The 27,551-nt window shown below is 38.4% G+C and overlaps 2 protein-coding genes across 4 annotated transcripts; one reads left to right on the top strand and one right to left on the bottom strand.

Moving 5' to 3' along the window:
- On the top strand, positions 1-16,187 carry patz1 (POZ/BTB and AT hook containing zinc finger 1). 3 transcript variants are annotated; one of them, XM_061727251.1, is made up of 6 exons: positions 1-1,347; positions 5,436-5,499; positions 6,192-6,363; positions 9,925-10,083; positions 12,565-12,777; positions 13,195-16,187. In XM_061727251.1, the coding sequence occupies exons 1-6, from the start codon at positions 131-133 to the stop codon at positions 13,671-13,673; spliced, it is 2,304 nt and encodes a 767-aa protein (XP_061583235.1). In that variant the 5' UTR covers positions 1-130; the 3' UTR covers positions 13,674-16,187. The 3 variants fall into 3 exon arrangements, with proteins under 3 accessions (XP_061583235.1, XP_061583233.1, XP_061583234.1); XM_061727249.1 differs by lacking the exon at positions 12,565-12,777; XM_061727250.1 differs by lacking the exons at positions 9,925-10,083; positions 12,565-12,777.
- A 2,657-nt stretch (positions 16,188-18,844) lies between these two features.
- LOC133449373 (solute carrier family 2, facilitated glucose transporter member 11-like) lies at positions 18,845-26,374 on the bottom strand. Its single transcript, XM_061728517.1, has 12 exons — positions 26,346-26,374; positions 24,712-24,810; positions 24,136-24,296; positions 22,507-22,631; positions 21,639-21,768; positions 20,503-20,651; positions 20,043-20,230; positions 19,824-19,934; positions 19,513-19,614; positions 19,357-19,432; positions 19,129-19,256; positions 18,845-19,033 (listed from the first exon to the last, which is right to left on the bottom strand). Exons 1-12 carry the CDS (start codon positions 26,364-26,366, stop codon positions 18,845-18,847), a joined length of 1,479 nt encoding a protein of 492 aa, XP_061584501.1. The 5' UTR covers positions 26,367-26,374.
- Between the last annotated feature and the right edge of the window lie 1,177 nt (positions 26,375-27,551).

Genomic DNA, 27,551 nt, shown 5'->3' on the forward strand with positions numbered 1-27,551 from the left:
ATGTCTAAAACGACGGGAGGGGCGGCTGGTTTTGGGCTCCAAGCAAGTCGTCACGAATGCTCTCGTTTCCCCCCCCTCCCTCCGCAGTCGTCTTCGTCGCTATTAACAACTCTTATTTGATGAATTCGGCATGGAGAAAGTAGCAGAGCCGTCTTGGACCTCGTCGTACACCTACCAGGTGAGCAAGCACAGCGCGGAGATGCTGCACAGCCTCGACGCGCAGAGGAAAGATGGAGGCAGGTTCTGCGACGTGATCCTGCGCGTCGGCGAGGAGAGCTTCCCCGCGCACAGAGCCGTGCTGGCGGCGTGCAGCCAGTACTTCGAGTCGGTGTTCGGTGGCGGCGGCGGTGGCGGGGCCAGGGAGGAGCTGGAGATGCACACCATCAGCCCCAAAGTTTTCAAAGACATCCTGGACTTCGCCTACACCTCCAGGATCGTGGTGCGGCTGGAGAGCTTCCCGGAGTTGATGACGGCGGCGAAGTTTCTACTGATGCGATCCGTGATCGAGATCTGCCAGGAGGTGATCAAGCAGAGCAACGTGCAGATCCTGGTGCCGACCGCGTCCTCCCGGGGGGGGGACGCCAGCCTGCTCCGGGCCCCGGGGGGGGAGCCGGCACAGCAGGGGCTCCTCAACGGGACGGGGGTGTTGTTAAACTGTCAAAACTTGACACAGATGCATGTGGGGGAGGACGGCACCGCAGCTGCAGCCGCCGTGCTGCTGGACGCCGGGGAGCCCGTAGACGGGCTCTCCTCCGCCGCCTCCCCGGTAGGGGACTCGCTCCCCGCCGACGCCGGCTCCCCGGGCTCCAAGCGCGGGAGGGGGAGGCCGAAGAAAGCAGAGGCCAACCACTTCAATCACATCAACCAGAACCAGAATCAGAATAACAGTGAGTTGTTCCCCTGCGGGACCTGCGGGAAGGCTTTCACCGAGGCGTCGCGGCTGAAGAACCACGAAGCGCAGCACGGAGCCTCCATCAGCAGTAGCAGTCTGGCCGACAGCCTGGCCGCTAACGGCGGCCAACTGGCGCTGCTGGCGCAGCCCGGGCTGCTGCTGGAGAACGGGGCGGTGCAGTTACCCGGGGGCGGGCAGCTGTCGCTGCTGGACCACAGCCGCAAACGGGAGAGGACCAGGCGGCACGTCGGCTGCGACATCTGCGGGAAGGTGTTCCGCGACGTGTACCACCTGAACCGGCACAAGCTCTCCCACTCCGGGGAGAAGCCGTACGCCTGTCCCGTGTGCGGGCTGCGCTTCAAGCGCAAGGACAGGATGTCGTACCATGTGCGCTCCCACGACGGTTCTGTGGGCAAACCGTATGTGTGCCAAAGCTGTGGCAAAGGGTTTTCAAGGTGAGTTGAACTTTAAAGCCCTGAATTATGGTTCTGCGTTAAATCGACGCAGAGCCTACGGCGTAGGTTACGCGGCGACGCGCACGCTTACGCCGTAGGCTCTGCGTTGGTGTAACGCGGAACCATAAATCAGCCAGTCTCTTTGCATTGTATTTTGGAAATGTAGAGCAATAGTGTTGTTACTGGGAGAAAGACCTTGGCACTGACGTTTTAATCAATCAATCAATCAATCAATCAATCAATCAATCAACTTTATTGTCACATCATATTACTGGTAGTAACATGGGTAAAAAACTTGTTTGTGCAGGCTCATCATCATTTGCAGTTAAAAGATAGACATACAAACAAAGTGCATAGTGCATGAATAAAAGCATAAAAACAGTATGTGGAATAAGAGGATAGAAAAACAGATAAACAGTCTTGGGCTTCTATATATGATATAAAAAATCTTCAGTTCAGTCTTTCACAAGAACTAAGTCTTGTTCAGTAATCTGTTTGCTGACAGATAAAAACTGTTCAGAAATCTCAACAATAGGCAAGACAAAGTTTATTTGTATTGCGCAATTGTTACCCAGAGTTTATTACAAATAATTTAAAAACACAAATACAGATAACAATCAATCAATTGGTTTGTAAAAAAACACACGATAAAACCCCGAGACCTCCTCAGATTTCCTAGATACAAAGATATTCTTATAAAAATAATACATCAGGTATTGGTACATAAACATAATTTAATAAGAAGAGACATAATTTAAAGGAGCTGTATGTAAGAGCAATAATAAAACGAATCATAAAATGACCCCGATATGTCAACAGACATTTAAAAATCATGTTGATTTCAAATACTTATGTCACTGACAACAGCACTCAAGCCAGGATATTCCAGTTTAAAAAGAGGAGTTGCAGCCCTCAACTGATGTTGATATTGTCATGTTTTGTTTTGGCCTGAAGCTCCACCCTCCACCTATCTCCCAATCACCAAGTCAGTATTGTTTCTGAAGCTCCACCCTCCACCTATCTCCCAATCACGAAGTCAGTAATGTTTCGGCATCCGGGTTGCCAGCTCGGCTCTAATTATCGCAGCCATGGCAGCCTACGTTCCTGCTGCATTCTGCAGCCTACCTGGCAACCTCTGGTCGGGGGGAGGAGGGGGAGGGTTCACGCCGCTCAACAATATTTTGAAAGTGACTGCAGTACCAGTTTTGGCCATTTCTTACAGACGGCTCCTTTAAAGCCGTGAATTATGGTTCTGCGTTAAATCGACGCAGAGCCTACGGCGTAGGGTACGCGGCGACGCGCTCCATACGTTGTGCGTCGCCGCGTACGCTACGCCGTAGGCTCTGCGTTTGTGTAACGCGGAACCATACATCAGCCTTAAGTCTCTTTGCATTGTATTTTGGAAATGTAGAGCAGTGGTCCTCAACCTTTTTTCAGTGATGTACCCCCTGTGAAATATTTTTTTAGCCAAGTACCCCCTAACCAGTGCAAAGCACTTTTGGTTGTAAAAAAAAAAAGACCTAAAACAGAGCACTGTGCCATCAGTAACTGATTTATTAAACATAAAAATATTGCTGCTACGCTTCAACCACGACTTCATCGTTGGTCCAAGTGATTGACAGGTGAAGCCAGGTGGCATTTGACAGGTTAGGTGGAACCATCCTGGTGTGGGGGATACTCTGGGGTTTTAGGATAATAAGTTGAATAGCCTACTCCTGAAGATAAAATTCATTTTATGAATTTAGACTTGTATTTTCCTCAATTATTTATGAAATAATTATTTTTAAAAGATTTTTGCATGGATGCTACTTTTTTAATATATGTATTTTAAAATCTCACGTACCCCCTGGAGTGCCTTCACATACCCCCAGGGGTACGCTTACCCCCATTTGAGAACCACTGATGTAGAGCAATAGTGTTGTTACTGGGAGAAAGAACTTGGCACTGACTTTTTAATCTCAACAATAGGCAAGACAACGTTTATTTGTATAGCACAATTGTTACTCAGAGTTTATTACAAATAATTTAAAAACACAAATACAGATAACAATCAATTGGTTTGTAAAATGGGACTCCCCAGACTAAGTGTAGCTTATGAATAGGGGCCCAGTCACACAGCAAAACAACTATAAATTACACATATATATAATAACCTTATAACCTAAAAAAAAAACAACACACACAATAAAACCCTGAGACCTCCTCAGATTTTTTTGATTTTTTTGATTTATAATTTTTATTTTTCAAAATGAAGACGGGGACAATAAATAATAATAAAAAAAAAGGTTAACAACACCACATTTCACATAATCAAAAAAAAAGAAACATTACAATAACACAAAAAAAAAGACAAGGGGGTGGGGGGAAGGCTCCTCAGATTTCCTAGATACAAGATATTCTTATAAAAATAATACATCAGGTATTAGTACATAAACATAATTTAATAAGAAGAGACATAATTTAATAACAATTTTGGTTTTAGTCTCTTTTTGAACATTGAGAGAGATCCAAACTCTTTTATAGCACTATCAATCTCATTCCAAATTTTTGGACCTTTGCAGGTTAAACTGAAACTTGTACATTTCAGTTTCCTTTTCTTTCCCTTTAAAAGTTGTTTTCCCCTTGTGGTGTGTTCATGGGTGGGAGCATAAATGGAGATGAGATGACAGAGTCTGTCATTGAGTCTAAACACTACATTATACATTACACAGGCATTGTGGAAAATGTTACACTCAGTAAGTTTCGGAAGCTTATATCCATAAAAAAGAGGATCAGAGGGAGCATTACATTTGCTCCATGATATAACTCGGATCACTTTCTTTTGTAAGATCTGTAATTTGTCAACATAACTTGAACATGTTGAACTTGAATTCAACACAAGGTAATTAAAAATGCTTTACATCAACATTAAAGAGGTAAAATAATAAGAAGCACAAGTTATTAAAAAGTAAGGGCAGTAGAGTCCAGCAGGTCAGTATTTAATTTAAGATTAGGCTTCAGTAAACAGTAATGTTTTTAAACCTGATTTAAAGGAGCTGACAGTTGGAGCAGACCTCAGGTCTACAGGAAGTTTGTTCCACCGGTGAGGAGCAGAATAACTGAACGCTGCCTCACCTTGCTTGGTTCTGGTTCTTGAACACAACAAACCAGATCCAGATGAACCTCAGGGGTCTGGGAGCTTCATAGGGACTAACAGATCAACAATACTTGCTAATCAACTTTTGTCACCTATGTAATTTGCTGTCAACCACTCACCCAGTTGCTGTAACTGGCCCCTTTTCTAACTCTCTATCTCCACCTACTGGTGTGGATGCGTTAAAAAAAGGTCACCCGATAAATAATGTCGTGTGTATAATAATTAAATCATTGTGTCCTGTGGTGTCCTTGTAAGGATGTTACAGTCAATAAATAAATAGCATTGTTTACAATTTTTGTTGCAGCAATTCACATGATAACCCCCCCCCTTCAGAAAACAACCAAAAAAAACTTTAATATACTTTAAGGTGGATGCTTTATTCTAACCATCCATATGCAGTGCATGCCACCTTACATCCCTAATGTAATATTTGTGTCTTTTCTCCATTAATAAATAAAAAAAAGTCTGCTTTGGAAAACACCCTTTTTGATTTATTTTGCAAGCACCTAAAATGTCCTCTTTTGAACCATTACTTTCTAGACGTAGTGATTCTTACATTTATATTCTGCGTTTTTTAACTTTTCTTTCACAATTTGCTGGATCATTTCAGCAGCTTCAGCCATCAAATAAACATTATTTGTGCTCAAAATGTTAAAATGATCATTTCATCCCTTTTCCCTAGTTGTTTGTTTTTTGGTGATTGGATGGTTCTTTTCAGTTACAAATATTGTTTAACCTACACAATTCTGTTGACTTTATTTTGCACTCACGGTGTAGTGCATGAATAATAAAGAACACAGTGATAAATTATTAGCTGCAGGGCAACCTTTCAGAAGATTGGTCAGGACATGTTCACATTGTTCACAATGGTGTTTTGTTTATGGAAATAACAAAAGAACATGCAGTTATTGCCTGATCAGCACTGTTTAACATTACTTTTTTTTCTGACCAGACCAGATCACTTGAATGGACACATCAAACAAGTACACACCACAGAGAGACCCCACAAGTGCCAGGTAACCTTTTAGCTTCTCTTAACACTGTCAAATGAAATCCACAATGGCCATAAAAAAAAATCTGTTCTGCCGTAAAAATGGTATTACTGTTAAATGAGACATGCAGTTTAAAAAAAAAGGGGGGGGGGGGGGGTGGTGGGATGTCATGACTGACACTGCTGAGAACCTTCTCAATCGCGTTGCCTTTAGGAAATGTAGGAACTGTGGAAGTGGGGACAAACACTTTATTTACACAACTTTCACTCAGTTGACATTAAAAACTTTACGGACTTTACACAAGTTACATTTAGCAAGATGCTTAAATTGTACCAATCGCAATATGAAGCTATAATATTTGCCAGGTCTTGCCGTTCAACAAATACGGTCAATACAAACGTCCCACATCTGATGTACAGCAAATGCAGCTGATGTGTTGAGATAAACATAGGGAAGCTGAGAAATTCTGCTTGCATCTGGGGTCGGTGATTTCACAATACGGTACTTAACTGCATATTTTCAGACAGCAGTGACGTTGGATAAACAATACAAGATTGTGATTTGTCTGAGTGTATGATATGTGACTTTCAACACCCAAATTTATGCTCTCAAGCAAAGAAAAAAGTACGTTTGTCATTTGTCCCCTTAAAAACAACCAAAGATGGTTTTAAACTGTAATATGTAAAATAATATTTGTTGTTATTTCTCCATCACAGATTTGCAATGCCTCTTTTGCTACAAGAGATCGTCTCCGGTCTCACCTTGCATGCCATGAGGACAAAATCCCCTGCAAAGTTTGTGGCAAGTTCCTGAGAGCTGCATACATGACTGATCATCTAAAGAAGCACAGTGAAGGAACTCACAACTACTGTGGCATTTGCAATAAAGGTGAAGCGTCTTATACAGTCACAAACCCCTCTAAATCACTTCTGGCCCATATCCTGATTCAGAGGCTGCTGAATTGTGGATGTGAAGGGAGTTGAAATGAGTTGAGATGACACTTAAAACTCTGTTGGCTTTTGTTTTGATTTTTTTCCCCATCGGCTCTGTGCTTCTTGACTAAGTAGCATGGATCTTGATTTGTGGTTAGAATACCACTGTTAAAATGTATTGTTTTGTAAAAATCACATCACAAAGTATATGAGTCTCAAATATGACCTGTCCAAAACTATTATTATTGTAACCAAGAAGGACTGTCAAGGTTTTTTAACTTGTGCTGACTTATGCAATGTGTCAGTCACTCAAATATTTTTCAGTGGTTGTTAAAGAAATATATCTAAGTTGTCTCCAACTCCACCTTGCCAATTAAGTTGTATGACGGAAATGCAAATTTAGGCATGAGAGGCTACTACAAAGTGACATCACATTGTGCTGCAGCAAAAGTGTTTTGCTAGTTGCAATCAAAGGTTGTACAGATCTGCTGTACATATTTTTGTCATTAATGCCAGGGAATGTTTAGTTTTTTAGATTGGCACTGATACCGATCCAAAATTTCATGAATGCCGTGCTTATGCTGAAAACCAGGCTTTACCTTGTCATGCAACTCGTGGTTCTAGATCTGACAAATTCGTTACTTTGCAGCTTTGGAACATTGGAGAATGCTCACAAGATGAGTCCTATTGTCTGTTTCAGCGTTGTGCAGGCAATCATTTCAAAAACCTTTTTTTTAGTTTTTTTTTTTTTTTTTTTAATAGATATTTTTCTTTTAACATTTTTTTGCATATTTATATTTTGAAATAATTATATAAATATTGATGGGATGTTGGTTTCATGGTGACAATAGAGGGAACTAAAGGGACTGAAAAGCAATGCAACTGTTGTTGGGACAGATAGTTATCCTGTTACACGTGGTTCAGATGGTCTCATGGCTTGTAACTCAGATGAAACGTGGAGAAAAAGTCCCTGTTTATACCTGGTTTGAAATCATCTGCTGAAATAGCACTCCTATATAGCTCAGCTTGTATCATGCCATTCACCTATCATAGTTCGCTGGCAGTGTTAATGTGTTCTGGAGGGGTGACTCTTAGGGATGCACGATTTTAAAACTTTAAACCAACAACCAATAATAACTGGCTTCTGCGTGGCCAATATCAGTTTATATTTTTAAATAAGCATATATACTTTGCACCGAAGAGGATAAAAACATTAGAAATCCAGTGATCGAAACATTTATATTTTATTAGCTCTGTCCAAACTATAGGAGCAAAAGACAGTCCAGCCTCTCTCTATGGACATTAGGAATGGGTGATATTTTACCGTTCACGATAAACCGTCAAAAAAATTCCCCACGGTAAGAATTTGTCATCTCGCGGTAAAAACGATAAATTCCCCATTGATGACGTTTTTGTGTAAAGCTAATTTATGGTTCAGCGTTAAATCCACGCACAACATACGTGAAAGAAAGAAATGAGCCTGAAAGAAAGAAAGAAAGAAAGAAAGAAAGAAATGAGCCTGAAAGAAAGAAAGAAATGAGCCTGAAAGAAAGAAAGAAATGAGCCTGAAAGAAAAAGAAAGAAATGAGCCTGAAAGAAAAAGAAAGAAGAAAAGATAGATAGATTCCGGTTGATGAGTTTTTTGTGTAACAAACATGGCGGATGTAATAGATTTATAGTTAAACAGATGAAGTTGAATTGGTATTTTTTGTATCCTTATCGGGATAAATGCCAGAAATTATCATGATAAATGATTTAGTCCATACCGCCCATCCCTAATGGACATATACCTTTTGTGTGAGAAATACACTTGGGTTGTTTTATATCAAACAAAGTCAAGTGGTTGAAACAAAAGTCTACTGTCGTTGCACAAAGTGAATTTGTGGAGATCTAGTATATTCAACTTTACAAATCTTAAACTTGGGGCCTGTAGTAAAAAAAAAACCCACACATTTAAAGATGGTCATGATCCAAACATTTTACATATGAATTGAGTAAATCAATATCTCAAATCATTTGAATAAAACAAGAAGTGCGTTGAATGAAGAACGGTTTAACAGAATTATGAGTGGTTTATGTGGAAATAACAACATTCATATTAGTGATATTTATTATCATTGAACGCTATGAATTTTATTGTTCATTGTCGTTTATGGCTTTAGCATTTTGCTTTTTCTAGACTCCATGTTATTGTTTGTAGCCTTAGGGCTTTTTTTACTTTACAGCTTTGCTGAAATTACAGCTTTTCAGGGGCCAGACTGGCATGTTGGCTTTAGTGTTGTGCTGTTAGAGCTCATTTCTGGTCATGCAGACAGGGCAATACTCGGGTCCTGCCAGTACATCATGGCAGATGACGTAATGAGCAGGACACGTTATGGTTTTTTAAAGAAAGGTGCTACCCAACATCGATCAGTTTCATTAATTTTCATGAATTTATAAGAGTTGTTTATCTGCCTTAAAATATGTAATTGTGTTCCTATATCAACCAGTAATTCCTCAGTCCGATAGGTATCATACACCCCAACGAGGCGTGGTTTTTGATTGAGGAAGAATGATGGTGTGCGTTTTGGTTGTATACTTTAGAAATTTATCTTATTCTTGTACATATTCCAAGAATCATGGACTCAACCTTTTAAATCCGTTTTGATCGTGTGCTGGAAACTCCTTTGCTGAGTCAGTGGACTTTGGATTACGTCCTACACACCTGATTTTTATTAAATAATTCACTAATACCTTTTCTCAGACAGCTTTATCAGACACAATCATTTGAAGCCAGAGCAGTTTTAAATACTACTTTGTTTTTGTGCATCCATACAACAAGAACAGCAGCAGTTGTAGTTTGTTGCCCGTATGTATGCCATCTGTTTCGTTTATTCTTTTCTTTATCATAAGCTTCAGCCTTAAGGGACATACACACAAATGCTGCACCAGGAATATTGTTGTATTTACAAACAACAAAAATCTGTAAATTGTTGTGAAAAACAACAGGACAACATTCCAAGGGGAAATGGTCTGACAATGAGGCCCAGGGTTTGGTTTAATATCTGACAGAGGGATTACAACATTACTTGACTTAGCTGCTGACAGCTGGCTCTTTTAAGTCCCCTTTACCTTCATCAAACACTTAAAATTGTTTGTGTTCGATGTGTTTGAGTCAAAGCTCAACTCTTGCATTTGGATGAGGTTTTACTATATGACAACTATTTTCACTATCAGACCTTTTACGTCTCAAAGTAAACCCAATATAACTGTTTTAACTTGATATATGGGTGCTTTTTATAAGGGACATTCAAAGATCTGCATCAAGAATATGTTAGTGTTGCTCTTCACTGGAGAGATGGGGGTTTACAAATGTTAATTAAACCATTCAGTTGAAGATATCTAAAGATGTTCCAGTCCATCCAGTGATGGAATCTGTGCAACGTCAAATAGCCTGTGTTTCTTTCAGGAAACTCATCTAAATGACAAGGCGTTGTGTGTGAAGCAACTGCATTCTTCTTTGTTCTTCTGGTCCCAGGTTTCTCCACTGCATCCTACCTTAAGGTGCATATAAAGACACACCATGGCTCTCTTCTGCCCCCCTCCGTCACAATGCACACTTTCCCTGAACCAAGGGGGGAACTGCAGATGCATAACGGCACCCCTTACTACATGGGACGCCAGTGCTCAGTGGAAGGCAAGCAGTCGTCTGCCCCATCCCAGACTTTCATGTTTGTGGCTGTCATCTGCTCTGCTGCTGTTTTGGAGAAACATGCTTCCACATATTTTAACATAAGCATACATCAGATCCTGCTTCCATGCTTTTTGCTTAAACATTACTGTTGCAACTTCATTAGCAGAGTTCCATAGTTTTTTGGTATGTGTGACAAGATATTTTATCGTTACTATTATTTTGATAAACTCCAGATTAACCCGTTTAAGATCCATTTAGATTTTGCTTTAAAACAAGTTTAAAAACGTAAAGATTATTTAAAAACAGTGAAAAATCTTTGTGTTAAATTATAGGAATTAAAGAAAGAAGTTTAAAGCTCCTGGCTTTATTTTAAATTTACTTTGCCCATTGGTTCATCAATTTAAAAACAAATCATGGTTCATGTTTTGAAAATCATGTCAAGCATCAAGTTTGAATAAAAAGAAGCACTGAAAGATTTCTGCAGATCTGAAAGAGATATACTGCTCATTCATACATCCAGTATCCAGTTTTAAGGAGTTTAGTGGCTTGATTTGAAAGGTGTTACGTTTCCTGAAGTCAATTGTCACATAGAGTTGGAAACATGAAGGACACATAATCATGTTTTCTCTCATTCCGAAGGTCAGGGTGGCATAAATCAGTGGCAACAGTTGTTAAAAGCAGAGAATGACACATAAAGATCTAAAATCAAATAAACTAAAGGTGCCCGGCAATTTGAGTAAACGAATTGGCAGTGTTTTTAAAAAGAAAAAAAGTTAATGACTTTCAATAAAATACATTACTTTACAAAATTGAGGTATCAGTGCTTTATCATTTCTTCTTCTAATCCACTTTTACTGACCACGAGTTGCCCGAAAACGTGTTGGTCAGCATGACATGAACATGCAAAGATATGTCCAGGTGAAACTTAACTGCTAAGCAGTGCTTCTAAACTAAACTAAGTAAACGCGCACAACAAAAAAACAATAATTCAATTTGAAAATATATTGATCTATGGAGATGAAGAAACACTGCTTCAAACCATATTTCTTCTGACCAACTTGCTGACAGTCTATCTGAGCATCATGCAGCAGGTGTAAATGCAAAGCTTATGTTTGAATTTTAAAATCACATGTCATGTTTCTATTACACACTGGTCCGTCTGCTTAAGTCCATGAGCCACCACTGGTAAAAATGGCTACCGAAAGATATACCTCTGGCGGACAGGAAAAAAGTGCAGATCAATCAACAATCAACTAATTCACTCGCATATTAATAATTTAGGTTATACAAGATGTTCAGCCTTTTTTTTTTTTTCTTTTTTTTTATAAATTTATCTAATTTGTGCGTGTGTGCGAGGATGTCAAATTTGGCGTGCTGAGTCACTTTGGCCTGTATGTGTGTCTGTTCAGCATGGCTCTGGCCGACTGGTTAACAGTGTTTGTTTATGCTTGGCTGTTTCGTCAGCTGATGTTTAACCACATACAGCACTGCATGATTGTGCTCCATTTGCCCTGGATTCATTGAAACTTTTGCAGTGGTTCCATTTAGCATGGAGACAGTACACTGAGAGCTGTGGGTCATAACCTCAGTTGGTGAAATTACATGGAAGAAAATGCTCACTTGATGTGCCCTGGCACGTGACTGCATCTGCATCTGTCAACAGAGACATGAAGTGCAGCAAGATGGCATATTTTTACCTTTTGAATTTGTTGGCAATATGCAGATAACTTTTCCTAAAAGCCCTCCCATTTTTTCCCAAAAGCCCCCTCCCCCCTTTTTTTTTTTCCAGTAATTGACTGGCTGCATAGTAAGCATCAAAGGAAAAGCCTTTAAAATGACACACGATAAACTCAACTGCCTGGTAACCAGAGACCAAATTATTATTAATTCAAAGTGCTTTACTTCAACATTAAAAGCAGCAAGACACAATTAAACAGTAAATAACAAATACAAATTTAATAAAATTATAAGAAAAGAGGTAAAATAATAAAAAACCTGATTTGTAAAATCAGTTACAACAACTGGAATCAATATATTTTTAAGTTATAAAACTATAACTTAATTTTAAATTAAAAGCAATGTCACAAACAAAAAAATTAATATATAGGTTCTCCAATTTGGTCTGTGGTTACCAGGCAGTTGAGTTTATCATGTGACATTTTATTGGCTTTTCCTGACTTAAAAAAAGCTTTCCAAAATTGGGGGTGTTATTAGTGAACCATAATAGTTGGTGTTGGTGATTCATTCTGTTCTCTCCTGTCCAGAATAGGGAAAAAATCTCATTAAGTCCTCACTGACAGCTTTGATGAATAGACCTGGTCAGTGTAGGGTCATTTGTACGACTGCATCCATCTAGTGTACTGTTTTTACAAACCACATTATCAATACTGGTGATGAAATGAAGGTAACTGTTCCACTGTGGTTTCCGCTGGCCTGTTATGTCTGTCTCCTCCTCCTTACTTTCTCCCTGGCTGGGTGTTGTAGACCTGTGCACCAGTCGACAGCTGCTTCTCACCTCGTCTGAGGCAGAGGGTCGCTTTCATGGGCTGTCCAGACACCCAGTTCCTCCCCAGCCTGGCCACTCAGCCCTCTGCTTGCAGCCTGAGCTGCTCATGGGGAAGCCCGGTGGGGCTCCATATTTCTGGGAGTGTCGCTCAGGCGGGACGCCTGGCTTCCCTGCCCATGGGCCTGTCACAGGTCAGTATTGTCCAGCAGAAGGGTTGGTGGGAGCATGGCTCACTGGTTGGATGAGCACGGCAGAAATCTCAGTGAACACTGGGCAAATGGACTGAAACTACATTATTCTGGAAAGAAATGGTGTGGACACAGTTTTCAAGGAGCCATCTCTTTATAAACTGGATTAAGCCCTTAAGTTGATGCCTTTAAATGATTTGACACAGGTTGTTGTAGTTGTGCTTGATGCTTTCTAACTTGAAACCTGAAGTTTTTTATTTTGTTGCATTTAGCAGATACTAGTCAACTTTATGGTTTACATTTGTACTTGGAAAAATCCAATGTATACCCTTTTCTAATTCATGTCCCGCTTGTTTCCAATTTCTGCTTTTTCTTTCCCTTTTTACCTCTCCCTTTCTATCCATGCTTTATTCACCTCAGACGGGCAAGAAAATGCTGGGAAATGTCCTCACCTGGAGTCGGAGGAGTCAGATACTTCGTTCAGGGAATTGTCCAATGGTGAGGAGCTTAAGTCTCCACAGAAATCTGACGGACCTGATCTGGACGTGCCCTCTTTAGCCTGTAATGGAGCTCTCGCGGCGGCATTGGCATCTCCAGAAGGCTCTAAAGAAAAGATGGACCCTGAGAAGAAGTTTACCTGCGGGATCTGTGGTCAGGCTTTCCGCACTAAGTCCTACCTCAACAAACACCAACACAGAGTTCACAAAGCGCAGAGGGCCCACGGGGTCTCAGGCTCTGGCTTAAGTGAGATGCCTCCCTCCCTGACTTCTCCCTTCTCCCCTCAACAAAACATGTCTCTCCTTGAGTCATTTGGCTTTCAGATAGTCCAGTCTGCATTTGCCTCTTCACTTGTAGACACTGAGGCGGGTCAGAGTGGGATCGACTTCGGAGGGAAGTGACATTTCTTCAGAGGCTTTACGAGTTGCTCAGCCCCTTGGTCTTTGTTCAAAGCTGAACTGCCCACAGATGATGCTCTGTATTTGGAAATAACCTTGCCTCAAGACTACTTTTTTCTGTTTGTCATGTTGCTTAATGTGTATCTAATATTTTTGTCAAAGACTGCCATATAATTTCTACTTTTTCTACTTTTTCAAAATGTAAAAGGGGCGTTCCTTGTTGAAACATTATTTGTAGAGAAGTGACATGAAGGAATTTCTTCTAAAATTGATATGTTTAAGTTCTGTTACTTGCATCTCTTTCTCCAACATTTGTGCTATTGAGCAATCTCAGCTGCAAAAATGTTGATTGACATGAGAACATATTTACTGCATTGTTAGAATGAGTTAATTATTGTTTTGCCCACTTCAACAGCTTTGGTCAAGTTGGCAAATTTGTCTTTGACCATTACAGTTACCCTTCTGTTTATTTGTAAGTAGATGTCTTTACCTCAGAGCACCAGGAGGGCTAAATTCTGTATTTATATCATTTCTTTGCTTCTTTAAAAGATGCTTTTTTTTGCCCCCCTTACGCGCAGGGTTTTTGATATGATTCTGTTTCAGCAGGAAGTTGAATCTGCTAATCATCATGGAGAAATCAGTCTCAACACGCTCTTAGCACATTCTGACATATTTGTTTGCAGCTTTTCTGTGTGTATTGAAATATGTCCAAGACATTGACAATAAATGGCTTTAGGTAGTGTGAGAATTAAGGAGCACCTTTTTAAAGAGCCCTCTTGTCATTTTTAAAATTTTAATATTAGTGAGATGAATTAAAAAAGAAACGATGAGAAAAATATAATTTAAAGAAAATCAAAATGCAAGAGGAAGCCATTGATCATATTGAACTGTGCAAAAAATATCATTCTGAAAATTATGATTATTATGATACGTTTTCTGTCTAGAATCTGTTTTGAAATGTGCCCAGAGCCTGTTGGGGTGAGTTTGTTTCCCTGTTATAAGGACAATGAGTTCCTCTCATCACTCTGTTTTGTAACAGCTCATCTGTTCTCTCTTACCTCCCCCTGTCTCTGACCCAGAAATCACACTCAGAGCTGCATTATGAAGGATGTCTTAATTACCAAAATGATTGTGAGGTGGGGGGCTTTCTAGAGGAGCTCTGAATGGGATCCCACAGGTGTATATTATGCTGAAGTGCTTTTCACAGCTTTTGCATACTAAAGTGTTGCTGCGTATGTCTGATTTCCCGACGAATCCTAACATGCTTAGGCTAAAAGATAAAGGACTGACAATATAACAAGAAATGGCACAAGAAACCTAATAGACAACGGTTTAAAATCCTATCTGAAAACAGTTCTTATTAAGGAAAATACCTGTCTCCTCCGCGCTCTAATCATTCTTTACTTGTTGCCTCTGCACATTTCTCCATTTGGAGGTGAAGAGAGGAAACAAGGATGTACAAACTGAGAAATGAGAAGTACAGATTGTTTCCAAAATAATTTTTTTTTTCCTCTTTTTTTTTTTGTTCTCGCCTAAGTGCGGTGCTTGAAACAGGGACCAAGGTCACATATGTTTTCGGTATATATTTTGAGAAACAAGAATATATTTTATTAACTTATTAATGCCCTCCGTTTTGTATAGTTCTTTAATTGTAAAACAAATTTCATGTCATTTACATTTTTTATTTTTCCTCCGGCCACTTTAAATTATGTTACTAGGGATTTGAATGTGTGTTCACCACAGACGGCTAAAGGGTTTGGGGAATGTTTTACACCATGATCCACAAGTCTCTTGAATGACAAAACAGAAGTAAGAAAGTGAGCTGATTCTTTGCCGTCATCACCAGGACCTTTTGCTCTTTCTCTTCCCTCTCCTCAGATTTGTTTGTGATGTGTGCTGTTGGCTTATGTTGCTCTTGTTTGCAGAAGTGGTCGCTCTGGTAAGGTGCAAAGTATTTGTTTAGGTGTTATCTGCAAATAAGTTTATTCCAACACATTCCTGTGATGAAACGAGCATCAAATATTTTATTTAAATTCGTACAAGAAGCGCCTCTCACTTCCACATTTCTCACTTAAATTGTCATCTTCTTGGAAAAACAAAAAGCCTGATCCAAGATTCTTATGATTTTCCTTGTTGCATAAACCAACAATATATGGAACTTTCCGAGAAAAAATGTTCCCAAGGACGTTTTTGTCTATTTAATTTTATTTAAAGCTGCAACCAAACATATTAGTTAGTAAAAGAAGCTGCCCTTTATTTTTTCATGTTTGAAAATGTTATCAGTGTTATTGTCTTTTACTTTTTTTAGTGTCTTTAATTTTTCTGAAAGCCCAAAACCTTTACTGTATACTGCGTCAAATCAGGAAATTCCTCAGTGACACTGGATTCGGAAAGTGTTTCAGTTTTTATTTGTTTTATTTTCATTTCTTTATTATTATCAAAATAGGTTGCAGCTCTAATTAAGCTTCATTCAAAGTGGTCAATCCGGATACTTTTCATAGTTTTGAGCCCCCCCCCCCCCCCCCCCCGGCCAAAAATTACCAAAAAAAAAAAACAATATTGAATTTAAAATAATTAAAATGTTTGAACAAATATAAGTGTAATGTCTGTGAGAGGAGGGCTTTACTGACATTTTTGTACACTGTACTGCAGCGCTCCGGTGTGTAATTATTTGGTGTTATGCACCCATTGTAAAGTTCAGTTGATTTATTCCTCACAAATTGTTTTGTTTTGTAAAACATGTATCATGATACAAATCAGGCTCAATCCACGGGTGGAGTTGTGTGTGTGTGTGTACGTGGGTAGTTTGAGGGGGAAAGGGTGGTGTGTGTGTGTATGTGTGTTTCTTTCTTTCTTTCTATCTGTTTGATTATTTGTGAGTAATTCAGCCTCTTAAATTCAGTACATTCCTGTATTATTTATGGTTATGTTGTGATTGCAACAAGTGTATATAATTTACATATACACACTTTCTATAAATGCATAAATATATAAAAATATATATGAACCAACCAATATGATCAGTGTTTGTCAGTGGTGGTCCTGTACATATATAAATTTTTTCTCGTTTGTCGTGTGGAGGGAATTTAAGTTATGGCCATGTGAAGTGTAAAGTGCATGTTCTGGAATGCAAACTGAGCTGGGGACTGAATGTCGATCACTGGTTGGTGGCAGTAATCGTTACACTGTTCACTGTACTATCACTCTGCTGTGGTAGCACTCACACTGCCAGCTGCTCGACTCGTCTTTGACCAAGTTTATTCCTTTTTATTTTATTTTATTGATCCACTCTGCACTAGTATTTACTCCAAAAAAGGTTATGAGGGTTTTGTTATAGTTACTGTTTGAAGACACATGAAAGCAAAAAAAGAAAAAAAAAAAGCCATTGTTTTGATTTTCACTTGGAAGTATGATGTATTTCATTCATGTTGGTACTTAAATGTTAAAAATGATTTCATTGGTTATTTAGGCCTAAACATTTTGCTTTCTGCTTTTGGTCTGTTGCAAAGTGCCTTCCAAATACTGATTGTGCACAGCAGTGGATTAAAAAAGGTCATCTTTTTTAAACGGTAAGAATTGTACGGAGTGACTTGCATTGACACTTTTGTATAAAAGCGCAAACTGTACAATATGTTAACTTGGTATTTTATCATTGTACTCAACAAGATTGCTCTTAAAACATGCGAGTTACATGTTTTGTTATGATGTCTTTGGAAATATTTCAATATAAGCTTACTTTTCTATAGATATTTGTTTTTGTACTCTGTTATTGAGTCTCTTCTCTCTTCTTGGTGCAGAGACGAGCGTCAAATAAATTGCAGCTGAAACTCCTAATTTGTGTCTTGCAGTTATTAATGATGAAAGAATAGTGTTTGTTAGTTTACTTGTTTATGCCGTATGGTAAAGGTTAACCCATCATATCTGTGGGTGCAATTTTATATTTATGCCAGCAGAAGAAATCAGAGTTAATTATTTAGTTATTAGCGGGATCCAATCTAAAAACGCCTTATTGTTCTGCCAGAGGTTTCTTCCTCTCAAAGGGGAGATTTTCCTTTCCACAGTCGCCTGGTGCTTGCAGAATGCGGTTGTTGTATCGAAGAAACGTTTGATGCAATCTGTTGGTTTCCTTAGCAAATGAATAAAAAATTTTATTTTATTTGCTTTGTATTAATGGGGCTAATTTGGAATGAGGTGAACTGTATTGTAGAAGTGCCTTTAGATGACATTTGTTGTGATTTGGCGCTATATAAACAAAGTTGGATTGAATAATATGCATCTCTAGATGCAGTACAAACTTCAACAAATTAGTGTGTTTTACTATAATGATACACAAAAATCCAGTCAACTAATTTCTAATGAGAAAACTTTCCTTCATTTAATTTTTAGGCAGAACTTCACATTATTTAGACAAGATCAAAAATATTTGTTCAACGTGTTTGTATTTCAAATTTAAAAGCCAAAAACCTTTTATCGTATTCTCAAATACATTCATATAATACTAGACAGGTTAATCATCTTCATCTTCCTTTTTATAAAACTAAACACGGCCAGTATTCCCTCCGTTATCGTGGTGTACAGATATGGAACTCCATATCTTACATTATCAAAAGCTCTGTTTCTCTAGAGAGTTTTAAAAGAAATGTATCATCTCATTTAATTCACATTTAAAAAATGTTTTCTTTGTTGATTTTTTTTTTGTTGTTTATTTTTTGTGTGTTGATGATCTGTAACTACTGTATGTAGCCTAACCTTTTTTTTTTGTTTATAGTTTTCGTCTTGTGTTTTTTTGTTTTTGTTTTTTGTAATTACTGTTTTACTTCCTAAATTGAGGGGAAGTCCGCTGCATAAGCCTGTTGGCTTTTTGGCCTCTCCTGTCACATTTGTTTTACTATTTTGATTGTAAGTGTTACTTTTATTGTGTGAAAACTAATAAAATTAAAATAAAAAAGCAAAAACAAAAGCCCCAAAGCAAATAACCACAGAGAGTCTTCATCTGTGATTACAAAAATTGTTACCTTTAATGCAATTTATTTACAATTTTCACATTGCCAGTGTCCGCTCCAAATTATTTCATAAACTTCTAAAAAATAAATACATCTATGTAGACTGACACAAAAGTAATGTAAATCTCTGTTTGTTAAAAAAACACACAAAAAAAAAAAATTAAAAAAAAATTAAAATTTGGTTGCAACACTGGTGTTTTCAGCATCGTCCCCCCTGTCCTTGTAGTTTAGTTTGTTGAAATCCTTCATGATCTCTACCATAGTTTTCCCTTTGGTTTCTGGGACAAAATACAACAGAAAAAATGCACTGAAAATACTGTAAACCACAAAAATGAGGAAGCAGAACTGCCCGAGTCCCTCCTGTGAAGAAACGCATAACAGATACAGACTTAGATAAATAAATACAGATATGAAGGTAGAGACATACTACACTGGCTGTTCTGTGGATATCTCACCACTATGTAGCCAAACAGCATCCCAACTAGGAACATGCCAACCCAGTTAATGGTCCCACTGATCACGTATGCAGACGGACGCCAGGCTTGTAGGAAGAGGTCAGCAGGGAGAGCCATAGACACTCCAGCTAGAAGATTTAAACATTCAAAAGTTATGGACACATTCAACTTTTTTTTTAGCTCAAAACTGGAATGGAAGATCTGCACATTAAACAAAGAGCAACTCACAAGGCCCAAGTCCATAAATACAAATGACACAGAATATCAAGCCAATGTTCACATATGGAATCATTGGGCTCATCTCCTGTGGAAAGACAGAAGTGTTAGGACTTATTCTCTACATGACGGCAGAGCACAAAATGTGCGGCGTTTCTCTGAGTTCACCTTGACGGACAGCGTGACAGTAAGTACAACCATAGTGAACCCCATCAGTAGATAACCATACCCCATCAGCTTCTTCCTACCAGCACGATCTATCAAGAAGGACTGAGAAACAACAAGGAAACAAAGAATGAGGACGATTTAACATTAATATTATTACAGCAGAATCTCAAAGAACAATAATAAATGTCAATAAACCTAACTCTGTCATAATTATTTATTGGCCATAATTCACATACAGTACATTTCAGACTCCTCCGGGGACGAGCGCATTAGATCCGGTCCAATTCATGCAGGTTTTTACAGATACTTACACACAGTGTTACTGTGATGAGTTCTGTTGCTCCAATACCAATAGCCAAGTAATGCATCTGACCCTCAGGGATTCCAGACTCTCGGAAGATGTCAAAGGCATAAAAGTACAGCTAAAGGAGAGGGGGACAAACATAATTCCACCAAACGAAGACAAACTGGAACTACAACAAGAAATGTTTCAATTCCTTCACGAAGGAAAAAGCAGAAAAAGCACGTACAGCGTTGATGCCGCAGAACTGAACACCAGCGCAGGGGATGGCGAGAGTCAGCAGCTGCCATCTCACACAGCGAGATGTCAGCACATCCTTCACCGTCTTGGCCTTCTCCCCCTGTGCGCCCTCTCTTTCTTTCTGCATGTCGTCCATCTCCTGCTTCAAGTCGTCCTCCTGCCACAGCCACTGCAAGGCTGTTAACATAAACACACACATGCATGCTTTACGTGAATTTGCCAATCTATATAGAAATACACTCACATCCTTTTTATTGCAAATACATTCTTGAATTGACTGAATTCACACTTTTTCATTTGATATAAACTGATCCCAACTTGCTGAGATGTGCGTAACACCCAGTTGCTGATGAGAGTAAAGTGAGTTAAAGGAATTTGAATTTGCAATTTTATTTTTGACCTAAGTATATTTATAGGAATCAGATACTTGGTCAGTTGTGCCCACCCACCTTTTCTGCTGCCTTCAGTATCTCCTTTATCAATGTAAAGGTATCGAGGTGACTCAGGGAAGAACAGCAGCATCACAAACTGCAGGAGTGCTGGAAGACCACTAACAGCCAAGAGATATGGCCACATTTCTTCAGTTCCCATTATCTCTCTGAACACACAACATAGAAGAAAGGCAAGTTAGAGAGGAATCTAACCAGTGGAGAGGCTAAAGAGGAGGCAGATGAGACTGAGTATGTATATGAATGATTAGCAGTAAGACCATTTAGGTTATGAAATACACTTTCTACAATGTGTTGTCATTTAAACTGGAAGTGGGGAAATAGCTTTGATGATGACTGAAAACCTGGATTTGTATTTGTTTTACTGTGCCCAGAAGTGCATTCTAGATTTATTTTCTGGAATTTACTGGACTTTGTTTTCTGCTGAAAATTATATATTTGAGTGTCTGAAAAAACAATGACCTAAAAAAAAAATTAAAAAATCTAAAATAACACAGTCCTGTCATTTTGTCTGCTAATATCTCATTCAGACAGCTGTATATATGCCAATATATTGCCAACTATTGTTACATCACAGAACAAGGTAAAAACCTCACTCTTTTTAAACACAACTTCAAATCATGCTGCATTCATACTGAAGTACAAGGTACGTTTAACAGCAAATTCATTCACATAATTTATCAATAAATAAATAAATCCGTAGTATTCTACCAATGCTTTTTTCAGTGTTTTATCTCCATATATGATGACTTTGTTGTTGGAATTTTTGTGATTTTTTTCTTTTCTCATTTAGAGCTTGTAAATTCAGATTTCTTATTTGTTCCTGAATACACCAGCATTGCGATGTCGGATACCATCGCTCTGAAAACAAATAGGTATACAACTAAACTCTGTTCATATAAGAAACAGCTCTTAATGTTATCCCAAAAACTACAGCACCAATTGAATGCACAAAGCCGTACACTAAATCCAAAAGAGACACCCTGCAAAAGAGAAGAGCGGAGTCAAGGGGCTTACCCCACCCGCCACTCCACCCATGTAGTCTTTTAACCATAACACATTGCAGTTTTTCCTTAAGACTTCTGGAAACTTTGTGAACATGTAAAAAGGAGAACAATATCTTCATGAGTTCTTACTTGATGCCAATGATCTGGCCAACGACCTTCCCAAAACCAACAAAGATTGAGCAGGAAAGGGTCATGAAACCTCTGAGCTTCTTTGGTGAACTTTCCCCAATATACATCAGGTGAACACTCAAGCCCAGACCTATGGAGAGGTACAAGATAAGAAGAGCATGGGGTGGAAAAATTGACCAAAGTGCAACACAAACAGGCACTTAACATCTTTATAATTGTATATCTTGCTTTTAAAAATTGCTATGATGTGTGCATGTCCAGGGCCAAAACTACTGTTGGCAGTCAAGAGAGCTATATAGCTTATTGACTCAATAATGAGGTTAAAATGCTTTTGCAAATTTGAGTTTAGATATGGAATTGTTTTTTTTTTTACATTGGTTGTGTTTCTGCTTGTATAGTGTCAACAATATCATTAAGAAATGAGTTTATCCTCTATTCCTCACAACAAATGGTTAGATGGGTTTATTTCAGCAGTTGTATGTCTAATGTACATGTGTAACTGGGGAAAAACGTTTTCAAACAAAGAGAAATTGGCATACACATGAATCTTTATAGATGCATTTAATATCTGTGCAGTGAACATTATAATAATGTTCACTGATTAATCGCAAGAGATTAACTGTTATTACACAGGATCAGTTTGCATTTTGAGACAAAATGAGGGCACTACAGAGACTTCCAGTTTACTTTCAGTGTTCAAAGGGCTGTGATCCCCTTTGAATATTAAAAAAGAAAGAATAGAAGAAAAAAAAACAACCTGTCCATTTTTCTTTTCTTACTATTTCTGCTTATATATTTGACTTTCTGCCCCTGTTGCACAAGCACTTCTAAGACGACACAAAAACACACAGAAACCTCTTTAACATACCAACATTATATCCGTAGAGAAATCTTCCCAGCAAGATCATCTCAAAAGACTTGGCCATGCGACTGAAAAGCATCAACAAGGCAGCAATCATTGCCACAATGTCGTTAATCAGGAGAGCCTTTTTTCTGAAAAAAAGAGAGGGTTTAATTACATGACATTCAACAGAGCTTGCTTTCAGTTCCTTACAAAAGTCTGTAATTGGTTTCTTTGGGTGTTTGTAATTCAACTTTGACCCATGCATTTATCCATTTTCTATGCCCACTTCACTTCAGTCATATTCAGAATTGCCAGGGGGGTTGGAGCCTGTCCCTGCAGTCATCTGAGGCAGGGCATACCTTGGACAGGTCACTTCTTTACAAGGCCACAGATATACATGCGTTTGGGGGAGGAAGCTGTAGCACTCAGTGGAAACCAATACAGGCACAGGAGGAACATGCAAACTCCAAACAGAAACGCCCCAACGGATATTCACATTGGATGCCTTCCAGTTGTGAGGTAACTGTTTAACTCTCAGAAACACAGCAAATTCATTCACTAAAAGCTGAATGATTCTGGTGAAATTGCAATAATGTTTGGCAGCCCTAACAGAACAGACCCGACTTTGCTATAGCGGGTTTTTTTTAAATATCTATCTATCTATCTATCTATCTATCTATCTATCTATCTATCTATCTATCTATCTATCTATCTATCTATCTATCTATCTATCTATATATATATATATATATATATATATATATATATATATATATATATATATATATATATATATACACAATATATAATTACATGTCTGATTGTTCTTAAAACCAAAAATGTACAATATACAATGAGTTTACCTAAATTTATTTAAAAAAAAAGGTTATTGAGTTGTTTCATTTAATTGGTTATTCATTTAGACAGAGCCGTCTGGGAGATTTGCGAGGCCCTGTGTGAAATGGCCGGGGGGGGCGGAATTTTTGTTTTTTTTTCGGGTCGGATCTATATGCGCAATTTTAACTCTCCAATTAGCAAAATACTGGATACCTTCCCCTGCCTCATCATCATCTCTTGCCTCGACGCGGGGCCCCACGGCTGCTTGAGACCCGGTCGGATCGGTGATTTTTTAACAAATTTATCAAACGAGCCTTTCAGAGAGGCATTAAACTCTTCCATTTTCTTTAGTTTTTTTTCTTTTTTCATCCCCTGATGGAAATTTCCTGAATTTGTCTCGTTCTCTCGACATTATGTGACAGTTTGTTCCAACTCCACCCGTCTGGATCAGAGCAGCTTGTGTCTGCGCTTGATCTGATCAGTTGTATTGAACAACAGACACGCGCATCATTGCACATATATTTATTGATATGCACAGACTAGTACTAGTACACACTAGTACACAGGTCTGTAATGGAACGTGACTGTTGATATTTATAAGGGAAAAAAGGAAAAAAAAAAAGGAAAACATTTTTTTTTTTTTTTTTCAAAAACGGCCAATAGCGCGAGGCTCCTTGGGGCGCGAGGCCCCGTGCGTTCGCACGGTTCGCACACCCCTTGCGGCGGCCCTGCATTTAGATATTAGTTAATTTGACTTAGTTTGCCTATAATTAAGAAAAGTTGTAACATGCTTGTGTATGTGTGTCACTGCCTCACCGGCCATAAGTAACAGGAAGACTGCCGCTGTGGATAGCTCCTGCCCAGGCTCCCAAACTTAGCACAGCCACGATGAAAGACCAGATGAGCTGATTGGCGTACTCCTCCACCGGCGTGCCGTACCTCAGCATCCATGTGTAGTTCACAAAACTCTGGACATGCTGTATAAAATGTCGAAGAGGTAATTGGACATCTGAAGATGCCAAACTTGATGTCTAAGCAGGTCAAAGTCTTCTGAAAGTGAACTTTATAAGTCACAGTTCATCACTTATTTGTATCACATAGTTGTTTGCCAACTTTTCACAGATTCAGAGTCTCACTGTGAGCTCTACTGTGCCGGATATTGAATTATTTTACTGTTGCAACCACTATGAGATATGATTAAACACATATGAAGAGCTTTCCTTATTGTGGATGATTCGGTACTGCCCTTGTGTAAGAAAGATATTGTGTAACAGAAATAATGCAATTCTAGTCTAAATATACACACGAGTAATTAAACACAACTACATTAAGACAATATTCAGCATGACAGGTTTCATGGATATTTTGCTTTTACACAACAGATCTGATTACCTCTGCAGGAGAAGCAACGACAGAAACTTGGATCCCATACTGAAAGGATCCTCCGATTCCCAGTACCAGTGACAACAGGTAAAGCCTCCAGTACTGCAGCTGACAAATGATGATAACATGGGAAACAAATGTTTTAGACTTTTTTGTCATTCAGAATTACACTTACAGTGCAGAAAAGAACAAGAGTATGTTGCATTAGTTTAGAACAATGAAAAACAAAACGAAAAAAAAAACGAGCAAGCATTTTTACATTGGATGGGATGGTGCAAGGGATGTAAATGTTAACTTTATATAAGAACCTAGATAAATATTTCATGATTATAAATTACATCAAATATATCAATGTGTATGTCATAGTTTTAGGCTTTGTCTTGTGTTTCCTTCGGCCGTGCTGATCTGTACTGTTCTCTCCACCATAGTTCTTGCCATGTTTTTTTGGTATTTGTCAAGTTTAGGCTCTTGTCTGTTCCTACTGTACATACCCGAACCCTGACAGTGTATTAACCTACTGGGAGTTAAGGAGGGAGTTCCCTCATTAACATGTCAATTGTCTTCATGCATTTTTTTCCCTGAGCTAGATATAATTACAGACACAAAAGCTTTAACTTAACTGTCCTATAATTATCTGAAATCCCTTTTACTTGTAGAAATACACACATAAAAGCAAAATAATGGAAAATAATTTACACTGTTGCACAAAATATAAACTTGTCTGTTTAAATGCATGTCCTTTTGCAAACTTAGGACTTTTGATATTCTGGCTACATGCATTGTGGTGGAATCACGTACTTGTGAAATTTTAAATTTTGGAGGACTTCCCAGAACAGAATTCAAGTCAGGAGGCAGGGAAGTGCATTCAGAACTGAAGTTTTGTTTCAATGTGTCAGCTTTGGATCATTTAAACCGTTACTTGTAACCCATAATGCCAAATGGGTGACAGAAATACTAATAAGCAAAATAATAATAATGATGTTAAAAAATCTTTTCATTTTTTCATTTTATAATTTCATATCTAAGGCTTTTTAATGGAGAGACTGGATTCACAAAGAGCTCCTGTCATCAGTGTTTTGGTTTTCTTATTACTTGTATTTGGTATTGAGGGTTAAACTAGACAAATACATACAGAAAGACACAGTTGTTCTTATTTATACATTGTAGCTGCTTCTGCTGCAGAACATTCTGACCTTGTGGTTGTATCAAACATGTTTTAGACAAACGTTTTCAAACAAACACAAAATTCAGCCCTTACAATCACTGTTACAGCGAGGAACAAAAAGTAATGGTGTGTTTTGAGATAAAAATTAATTTAATTTACATTACAAACTTAACTATCACAACTGCTTAAAAAATTATAGTATTTTCAAATGAGTAAATAAAAGGTTAAATATAAGATATCCAGAATTACTGGGAGTAGATGGTATTTCTTTTTTTATTATTATGATTACATTTTTTTTAATTTATGCTCAACAAATAATGTTATTAAATCTGAATTCTTCAAGATTTCAGTTCTGAACTTGTAACCGTCACAGTGTTGAAGAAAACATTTAGATTTGACTAACATGAAGATACATTTTCTTGAGGAGAAACCCACCTACAATCTACACGAGTGCTCTAAAGTGATAAGGCTGTCTTACCGTCTTTGATGCAGGCTCCATACTTCGGACTGACTCCATGGATGCTGACTGCAGAAGGAGCACAGGTCCAGCTTATTTCAAGGATGCCACGTGAAGTTACACATCAACTGACATCAGTTGTCCATTCATGCTATTAGAGCAAGGTCGTCATGTTTTGACGTGAGCGTTAGGGTTGAACACACTCGACTCTAGAATAAACCGGGTCTGTCTGGTTCCTGTGGTTGATACAAAAGTCACATTTCCTGCCAATACCTCCTATGTTGGTTAAATATTTCATCTAAGAGGCATGAGGCTTAAAAAGAACACATATATACATTGAAATTAAAAATTACATGTGACGAAAGGAGAAAATGGAGAAATAGGAGAGAGTTTAATCAGTAGCTCCATGCTGGTTTGTCACGTTTTAACGCACTTGTTTAGACCTGTTCATACAGACAAAAGATTTACATCTGCACAAATAAATGTATGCATCTGCAGATCAAAAAAAAAAGGTTGGACATGATGGAATTTTCAAATGAAGGAAAGAGCTAATTGTGATTTTTATGTTCACTTTGACTTTTATTTGATTGTAGAAATTATTAATTCAATATATTTCATATTTGGTAACAATAGTTTGACTTAATTCTTTAACATACATTCTATTCTTGTATTTCAGGCTTTGTTTTGTGGTTATGGTATAAATCTTTTTCTTTGTTATTGTTTTAGCTTTGATTATTGGGCTGGCAGAGAGGTCTCAGAAATTCATGTATCAAATATGATATGTTAAGTGCAGACATTCTGTTTATACTTGCATTGATGTGTACGTCCACCAGGTTTCCTGAGGCTGATCCTCTGAGAAGAATTACAGCTTTGGTTATAACTAAGGCTTTACTGAAGTTTTTTTTTAATTCAGTGTTTGGGATACCAAAGATTATCCAGACAGACCAAGGGAATAACTTTAAATACTCAGTGTTTGCTCTGGTATGGGGAAAATTGGTGTTCAGCACGTCACCTCTAGTCCATATCACCCAGAATGTCGGGGCGCATTAGAAAGATTTCATCAGACATTGAAGTCTATGATGCATAAACACTGTTAAAAAGGAGAATTGGGGTCTCCAGGAAATATCTGGTTTAGAGCGGCAAGGTATGGATGTGTGTCCAAGTTAAAGGACACGGATACGGATTTCCAGGTCAAATGAATTTAATTAACTGTGGTCTGTGACAATA

The sequence above is a fragment of the Cololabis saira genome, chromosome 8, assembly GCF_033807715.1.
Source record: "Cololabis saira isolate AMF1-May2022 chromosome 8, fColSai1.1, whole genome shotgun sequence".
In the NCBI taxonomy this organism is placed as follows: domain Eukaryota; kingdom Metazoa; phylum Chordata; class Actinopteri; order Beloniformes; family Belonidae; genus Cololabis; species Cololabis saira.

What these genes read in the sequence shown, in the direction of transcription:
- patz1 (XM_061727251.1), top strand. Translation starts at nt 131, where the DNA reads ATGGAGAAAGTAGCAGAGCCGTCTTGGACCTCGTCGTACACCTACCAG. An exon ending in AGAGACCCCACAAGTGCCAG is followed by an intron (nt 5,500 to 6,191) that starts GTAACCTTTTAG and finishes TCTCCATCACAG; the next exon opens with ATTTGCAATGCCTCTTTTGC. An exon ending in CTGTGGCATTTGCAATAAAG is followed by an intron (nt 6,364 to 9,924) that starts GTGAAGCGTCTT and finishes TTCTGGTCCCAG; the next exon opens with GTTTCTCCACTGCATCCTAC.
- LOC133449373 (XM_061728517.1), bottom strand. Translation starts at nt 26,366, where the DNA reads ATGGAGCCTGCATCAAAGACG. An exon ending in TGGAGCCTGCATCAAAGACG is followed by an intron (nt 24,811 to 26,345) that starts GTAAGACAGCCT and finishes ATCATTTGTCAG; the next exon opens with CTGCAGTACTGGAGGCTTTA. An exon ending in TCGTTGCTTCTCCTGCAGAG is followed by an intron (nt 24,297 to 24,711) that starts GTAATCAGATCT and finishes CATTTTATACAG; the next exon opens with CATGTCCAGAGTTTTGTGAA.